The sequence below is a fragment of the Urocitellus parryii genome, chromosome 7 (assembly GCF_045843805.1).
Source record: "Urocitellus parryii isolate mUroPar1 chromosome 7, mUroPar1.hap1, whole genome shotgun sequence".
Classification (NCBI taxonomy): Eukaryota; Metazoa; Chordata; class Mammalia; order Rodentia; family Sciuridae; genus Urocitellus; species Urocitellus parryii.
The window spans coordinates 51,196,333-51,205,215 of record NC_135537.1 but is presented as its reverse complement, the minus strand read 5'-3'; the positions used below and the strand labels follow the sequence as shown (position 1 = coordinate 51,205,215).

Sequence of the window (8,883 nt, the reverse complement as noted above, 5' to 3'; positions counted from 1 at the left end):
CCCCTGTTCTCAATAATTCATTTAGATACCGTTTGTTGAGGACTTACCAAGCTTCGGGCAGTTGTGGTTTTGTATGTGGTGTTTAATAAATTTTAAAACAGTTTCATAAGCAGTTTCATAATTTGCTTCATCATACAAATAAAGGTTAGCGTTGTTAAGTGATTTGTCCTCTGGTCACACAGTAGAGACAGGAACACACTGACTTCAAAGTCCACCATGCAGGAATATATACAGCACAATGAGGTCCAGGGCTAATCTATGGTCTTTGAAATGCTTCCTCTTCTTGAAATAACAAATTTAGCACCATTTTATATGTATATCACTATGATGCAAAAGTGTTGCAAAGATAGAAATCATCCTAACCACATCAGGACCAGAGAAGTGAACTGTCTGGCTCCTTGCTTGTGAAGTGATTGTTTCCCTTAGTTTAAAACTGTGTGAAACAGTTCTCAAAGAATGATGTGAATGGTGGATTCAATTCTCAAAGCTTGTGAAGAGCCAGAGACTTGTCTTTGTTCTTCTGAAGAAGGTACCTTAGGAATCAGATTTGAATACCTCTATTTGTATATGAAATGATACTTTGGGCTTCTTGATTTTAAAAACACCTTCAGAAACTAGGAAAAAAAATTTGGTTCTCCATTGTCAAGCTAAAATTAAAATCTTGCCTAATATATATGACAAGTATTGATTTGTAACTACATAAAATTTTCCAGGCATGTGCAGAAATATCATCAGAGTCATCTTTAAACCTTTTTTAAACAAACATTGTCCCACCAATTTGGCAAAGCCGCTAAAATCGGTATAAGCAATTCAAAGTAAGATGAAGGATCAATATCTTTCTCCTTCAAATTAAAACCATTTCATGCTTCCTACGCCAGATGAGCAAAAGTCCAGTTTTTTTTTCTAGAGGCATCGGCTGCTACTTCACAATTGAGTTGTTCTCAGGTAACTCAGTTTTTTCTTTCTAGAAAGGCCATTCTGCTTCCAAATGCCTTCTGAAAGTGAAGTAATGAATGTGCCAGGGCTAGGGAGTCTAGCGTTCAGATTCGTTTGTGGCCCTGTTACAAACTGGTCCCACACAGCCAAAAGATCTTTATTGGGTACTGTGAATGTTGTTCAAGTGGCAGCAAAGACCTCAGTACATGACAGGAGGAAAATTCTGAGATGTTAAAAAAAAAAAAAAAGAAAGAAAGAAAAAGAAAAACAAACAAGAAAACAAAAATTGCTCCACACTTCTAAACAAAGACTGATAACTCTTGAGGTCTAACTTCCAGGTGCCATCACATTCTGCTTATAGTGCCAACCAATCAGGGAGCAACACTATCCTCCTATGCCAAAACTTTGCCTGCTTTGCTTTGTCCCATCCTCTTATCTATGATCAATGTAGGTTCATTGTAAGTAATTTATACTTTCTTTGCCCCCAAATTTTATTATACAACATTCCCACTATTTAGATCTGGTAGACATTTTCCCGGCTGCTATTTAGCCTTGTTGGTAGTAGCTCAAGGCACTTAATCTTAAGACTGATCTTTTCTTTCTGACTAGTAGCTATGTAATGGCTCAATAAATTTTTTTTTCAGAGATCTTTTGGTCTCAAGAATTTTGATTTAATAATGAGTCTTCACTCTTAAATTCTCAAAAGGGCAGTTTTTCAAGCTGCAGTCACATCTGCAGTCCGTGCTTCCAATACCAAAGAACATGTGCTGTGCGAAAGTGGTTGGTGAGGGGGAAGGAGGAGACAGGGTCCAGCCTCAGCTATGCACTGTGACAGAGCAAAATCTGCTTCCTGGTATTGTGTCCACATCATCATGTTTCTATTCTTGATCTCTAAGGGCAAGTTCCCCTTTGGAGGCCTTTGACATTATTTTCCTGCCAGCTGACTTCCATCTAGAGAGGTTTTAATTATGTCAAACCTCAAAATGGAAGAGAAGTGAGGTCCAATATACCTGACTCTACACAAAGGAATTCTGGAGAAGGATGGCCATTGTCAAGCCAGGCAGTAGTCTGGTCAACCTTCATCATGGACAATAGGTGACCATTTGCCCTACATTTGCATAATTAAGAGGGGCATCCGCTGGGATACCTTCCCCAGAAATTGAGAGCACCTTGCTAGTTAGTTTCTGGGACTAACTAGCAACTTTTACATAGCAACTTTTTTCACTTAAAAAAAAACAACAAAAACAAAAACAAAAAAATCCTCAGGTTCAACACACCAAGACTTTGTTAACTAACAGTTACTTCTTTAGTAGTAGTTTTTGATTTTAAAATGATCAAACTTAGAACCAAGTACAGTGATACATTCCTGTAGTACCAGCTACTCAAGAAGCTGAGAGTGGAGAATCACTTGAGCCCAGGAGTTTGCAACCAACCTGGGAAACATAGCAAGACCCCATCTCAACAACAACAACAACAAGATATTAAAAAATAATCAAACTTACATACACACTATACAGCTGCTCAGGAGCAGTCTCCGTGCTACTTAAGATTTCATGTTACAAGTTAGAGTTGCAAACTTTGGTTAAAACTTCTAACATTCTCCTATAATACTAACAACTTTCTCAGTTATAAAAATATGTATCCGATGATTGTTTTTCTTAGAATAGTTTATCATAACATCATCTCTCTAAAGGACTGAAAAAAAAAACTTTAAGAAATAAGTCCAACAAACTCTCATTCTTAATAATAAAATAATGGGTGATTTCATCCCCATCTCACATTTCAGGCAAGTTTTATTATGCAAAAATCTATCTTCCATGACATATATATAAAAGAAATAAAATACACTTAAAATTTTATCCGTGTACTTCCAATGGCTTTTTAAGCTAATATCTGATATAAATAAGCATAGAGTAACATTAATAATAGTAAAATTTACTAAGTATTAGACACTGTTCTGAGGATTTTGTTCATATTAACTTACTTAATCTTCACAACAAAACCAGGATATGGCACTATCATTTTTAATCCTCATCTCCCACATAAATTTAAACAGAGAGAAATTAACAGAACCAGTGTCACCCAATAGTAAATTGAAAGGGCTAGGATTGCTGACATAGGCATAGATTTGGCTCTTGAGTGTGGGACTCTGACCTTTACAGATACTACTGATAAGTGATTTAATAAACATTTAGTGAATACTTACTTTGTTTAATGCATCATGTAAACACTGTGGGTAATTCAAAATGTAGTATGTGGTTCCTGTCCTCAGGAAGCTCATATTTTGGTTGTTCCTTAATCAGAAAGCAGCAGCATTGTGTACCTATTCTCATCATCCTGAACCTTCTACTCTACCCCATCATCGTACCCATAGTGCTAGGTTTTATTCCTTAAAATCAGATGCTTTTTTTTTTTTTTTGCTAGAATCATCAACTTATTGAGTTGAGTGAGATCTTAAACCTCAACTGCATCTCTATTTTACAGATTTGAGAACTAAAGTGTGGAGAAGTATTACAAGGTCAATGATAAAATAAAACTAGAAAGACAGGCTTCTTGTTTCTCAGTGAGTAAAATATGCTCATTAAAATGTATAGAAATTGAATTCATGCACATTTACTTATAATGTAAACATGCAAATGAAGATTTTTGTTTAGAGGAGGAAAATAGTCCACATAGCCAAATATTGTTTTAGAGACTGGGATATGTCATTTATCCACCACCAGGTCAGTTATGAATCATGGTATCCATACACTAGATTGGGTGACATAAAATAATACAGTTGTTTTTTCAGTTGGCTAAGTAAATAAAAATCCTAATAGTATGGGCAAAATTGGATGAATAATTTCAAATCAACAAATCAGGATCAAAATTTGAGGCTTTGATATAATAATAGCAGCTAACAGTGTGCTTGCTATGTGGCAGGTGCTCTTTTAAGAACATTTAATTTAATTCCTCTTTTAATTCCCAGACCAATCTGATGGAGGTGACACCATTATCTATATTTTCAGGTAAGACAACTGGACTGTAGGGAATCAAATAAATTTCCTACAAACAGAGGGTTAGGAAATCGGAAATATAGGATTCTTAAGAGTCATATTTCCTATTCTTGGTGCTCATACTTTGTTTGGAGAAGAACATAGACTGGATGTAGATAGAAGATCATAGTCTATGATTCAACACTTTATTTAAATAACTCATAGGAAATGTTATGCTGGGCATTTCAGGGAATGTCAAAATGAATCAACATAATTCTTACATTCAAGGACTTACAGCAAAATAAAAAGGATAAAATAGGAACAGAAATAGCTGTGAAACAAGCCAAGTTGGCTCATTGAAAGGCATATTTTTATGATATTAAGTCCTTCTGCTCAATTGGAGCAAAAATTTGTGTGTAAAGAAGTGGAAAAGAAGAAAAACTGGAAAGATAAATCAGAGAGTAAAGTGTAATAAATGTCTCATTAAGGAATATAGAGTTTATTTAAAAGGAAAAAAGGCTTCCTTGAAGAAAAATTACATGATATAAGTTAGATATTTAGAAGATTAATATGAGAATGACTGGAGATTGGACAGACACCATAAGTCAGTTTGGTGAAGTTTAGGGAAGGAGCGATTGCAGGGTAGAAGAAAAGGGCAAAAGGGATAGAATGGGGAGCAAAAAGGAGATTGATGAAAAGGTACAGGTAATTATTTATTTACAGGTTATTATTATTTTTTGGTACCTGGGATTGAACCCATGAGCATTTAAACCACTGAGATATATCCCCAGTCCTTTATTTTTATTTTTATTTTTATTTAGAGACAGCATCTCATTGAGTTGCTTACAGTCTCACGAAGTTGCTGAGGCTGGCTTTGAACTTGCAATCCTCTGGTCTCAGCCTCTCAAGATGCTGGGATTATAGGCGTGTGCCACCTCGCCTGGTTTATAGGTATTTTTTTAAAAAAAACTACAAAGATAAATAAAAAGAGGGAAGACAGAATAAGAGGGAGAAGAAATGATCCTGTGTTTCAAGGCAAATGATAATGCTACTGTGGGAGTTACACAGGACAGAAAGATGTGCAAATAAATATGTTGCAGGGTGCAGGGGCGCACACAGTAATATCAGCTGCTTGGGAGGCTGAGTCAGGAGATCGAAAGTTGGAGGCCAGCTTTTGCAATTTAGGGAGACCATTTCAAAATAAAATTAAAAGGCTGGGGATGTAACTCAATGGTAGAAGATCCTGGGTTCAATCCCCAATACAAATAAACAAACAAAAACAAATGAACAAGCAGAGATGTCACATTTAGTTTAAGACATGTGTATCCATTAACTTTGCATTTACCAAATGTGTACCATGTGTACATACCTCCCTTAATATTTAGTCTTGATTATATTTATTAGTGAAGGAATTTGCTTTTTCTCAATGTGAATTATTCTATCCAAACTAACACAGTGGAAAATTTGTCTCTTTTCCTCTAAATTCCTGCATATTTTGCTGTTTGTACCACACTAAGCATGTGATACATACAAAGTCCCCACATCCCCCGGTCAAATTTTAACCAGATCATAAGTGGCTTAAGAGTAGGCATTATTTTGTGTATTTTTTAATCTCCCACAGTACTTCCGCCAGAGTGGGAATTGAGTAACGCTTTAATTTTTAGAGTAGAAAAGATTTTTTGTCTTCTCTGGTAGAGATACATCTTTTTTTAGCCTTGTAGACCAGAAGGATCAGTAACATTTCACATCCAGAACACATGGCTACTGTGAAGGGAGCTAGCGAAGCTAAGTTGGCCTTGGACTGTGATAGAGACAGCTGAATGATGGCAAGGGCTAAGAAACTGTTTAATATCCCACTTTCGATAGCAACAGTTTTACAAACAGGAAGAGGCAGCATACAAATTTTACTAAAGGAGTACCCGAACAACAAACCCAAAGTAGGGACTGAGAGACCCAAAAGAAGTACCTCTAAGTTAGCTGTTTTTAGAAACATCAATCCCATTCTGAAAGTCAAATAAATCCCTACAAACATTAAAATAAAACTCAGAGGTCGAATTATTTTCTCTAAGAGGTTTGCTTTTTCAGGTATTCTACGCTTGATGATTATTCCAATTGATATTGGTATAAGGATGAACAGGAGTGTGGACACAATTTTAAAAACAGGAATATGAAATATACCTGATAACCCTAATATCTTACTGTATATATAAGAATTGATAGGCATCATTATCAGGGCCAATAATGTTGACGTGCAAGTCATCAGAATGGCCAAAGTGACATCTCCTTCCAGAAGCAGAGCAAAGAAATAACCCCCACCCCCTCCAGGGCATGTGCAAGTCATTATAAATCCAAACGCTTGTGCCTCAGGCAAGGCCAAAATCTGAGACAGAAGAAAACCGCAAAAGGGCATAAGAAAAAACTGTGTAACTGCCCCAAGAATTACGGGCAAAGGTCTCTTCCATACTGTTTGAAGCACCTGTAATTCAATCTTGCAACCAAAGGCACATTTATTTAGCAGTATCAGTGGTAAAATAAGCATTAGGATCTTTCTATCGACATGCATTGATGCCTGGAAAAGATTCTTTTTTGTTTGTGTGCAAACTTTGACTTTGACATTCTTTATTTCTTCGATGAGTCTTTCTTGCCTACCTTCAGAATCCCAGAGTTGAATGGTCAAATTGGTCTCTCCTTCTTCATCTGCTCTTAGGTTTATGGTAAAGTTGGTAGCATCCGAGGAGGTTTTGGTCACATTCACCACATGCAACATTTTAGGATCTTCTAATTGCACAAAGAGGTAGCTGGAGTTAGGCCGTTTACCTTTGTAACTTGACTTTACAATAACAACCTCTTCAGTCTTTGTGAAAAATAGTATTTCAGTCTTTTCTGTGTTCTGAAAACTGAGAAATGACTTCCTTGCTTCTCCCAGAGTCACAAACAGCGAAAGTAGGATCATAAAATTTTTTCTAATCATTTTGAAGCCGTAAGTAAATGACATACAGCAAATCGCTTTTTAAAAATGAAAGAACATTCTTCCCACTGACTGGTGTTCAGAGATGGTATAAGGTTCAGTTGGGTGAGTTGTTTTGCTGGATCAAAGTCCAGTAGGAGGGACTGCTGTACTTTTCAAACTGATATAAAAGCTCTCTCTTGAGTGACATAACCTGTTTAACTTGTAGTTAATACAATTTATGGCATTTACCAGGTTCAATTTACCACAAATAGAAACCTAATCTCCTTCTTCCTGACCTCCTTGTTTCTGCTAATAGGAGAGGGAGGAGGGCGGGAGATCAAAACAAAACAAAAAAACAAGTCCTATTTATCTGAAGTTAAAAATCTTGGTATCATCAGTTTTTAGTTCTTTTCTATGCTAAGAAAAATTCGCCAGGCACAGTTGTGCATGCCTGTAATCCCAGAGGCTTGGGAGGCTAAGGCAGGAGGATCAAGAGTTCAAAGCCAGCCTCAGTAGAGCTAAATTACTGTAAATAAAATACAGGAAAGGGCTTCACGTGGTTCAGTGGTTAAATGCCCCTGAGTTTGATCCCCGGTATCAAAAAAAAAAAATTACACTGAAAGCAGTCAAGATAAAAAAAAAAATCTAAAATGTATATTGAAGAGCCCTGAAGGTCTGTATCAAGTGAAAACCAAACAAGCATTTACTGAATACCTTGCTGGAGCACTGAACTAAGACCTGGTTTACACCATGGTGATCAAGCCAAGTGCAGTTTCTGCTCATTTAGGCTTAGAGAACTACAGAGCCCATAGCCTGGCCTTATACTACTGATAGCTTTATGACACCTGAGAGTGACTGTATGGGTCAAGCAAAAAATGGAAACTATTTTGATGTCCTTAAATACGAAAATAATTTCCTAGAGGGTTACCAGATAACTTGGGAACATAGGGAAAGTAGGTGGCTGCTATTATTGCTAAAGGGTATATCCTAAGGGGCTGCTGCTATTGGGTACTTGAAACCTTATACATAGGGCAATGGAAAAACACTGACACTAATTCTAAATGTCTTATTCCTTCTTTTTTAATACTAATCCCTATCAACAGTTAGGGACCATGGACATTAACTAACCTAACTTAGGTCATGTCTGTCCCTCAGTTGCCAGGGATAAGGAAAAGCATCAGTCTTTTTACACTTCAACCCACAGACACACACAATTGTGTAATTTCCCAAACAAGGTGATGAAGTTCTGATACTAAGCAGGCAAGAAACAAAACAAAAACAAACCCCCAAATACTACAACTGTCTACTATTGAGCCTGCAGATCTAGTAGTTGTTTGTGGCCATTTCAGAAGATGCTTAATGTAATTATGATGCAATTTGTTAAATGAAGACAATGTGTATAATTTTAGATCATTTATGATCCTCAAAGAACACCAAAGCCATTTTTTAAAATTTTGATAAATTTTTTAAAAAGTCTATCATTTATATAGGTTAATCTTTCAAACACAAGACTTTAGATGTCATGAATTTTATTTCCACGTAGAACACTAAGGAAAACAAAATTCTCAATGTTGAGATTAGAGAAAGGAACAAATCTGTTGCAGACACTTCAACTAAATTGCCAAGGAACTTAGTTTAATGACAAAAATAAAACAAACATAAAACAAAACTATCTTTATAGTTTCCTGACCAAATATCTTAGTTCACAATATTTATTGCCCAGGTCCAAGATGTGTAGTATGTAAATTTTCCCACTCCAATGCCTTTATATACAACCTTCTTCCTTCTTCAGGTTCTCCCAAGTCTTCCTATTTGAAAACTGTGGAGTACAATATCTGATAAAGCTAGAAAAGATCTGATAATCTCCCATTTACGTGTATTTGCTGTCTGATTAAACTGAAGCTTATTTGTATTGCAGAATTATTTTTCCTATTTACCTAATTTTAAAACACTTTTTTTTCTTTGTGGATTTTCAGTCGTCTGTAAGCAAGTGAAGAGAAACTAGGGTGAGATGTGAACAGT

At 36.1% G+C, this 8,883-nt stretch overlaps 1 protein-coding gene across 1 annotated transcript; it reads right to left on the bottom strand.

Moving 5' to 3' along the window:
- Positions 1 to 5,571: 5,571 nt before the first annotated feature.
- On the bottom strand, positions 5,572 to 6,882 carry Slc10a5 (solute carrier family 10 member 5). Its single transcript, XM_026384758.2, has one exon. The coding sequence runs from the start codon at positions 6,880 to 6,882 to the stop codon at positions 5,572 to 5,574; it is 1,311 nt and encodes a 436-aa protein (XP_026240543.2).
- Positions 6,883 to 8,883: the final 2,001 nt, after the last annotated feature.

Bases quoted from the DNA above. Each gene is read 5' to 3' on its own strand.
- Slc10a5 (XM_026384758.2), bottom strand. From the start codon at position 6,882: ATGATTAGAAAAAATTTTATGATCCTACTTTCGCTGTTTGTGACTCTG.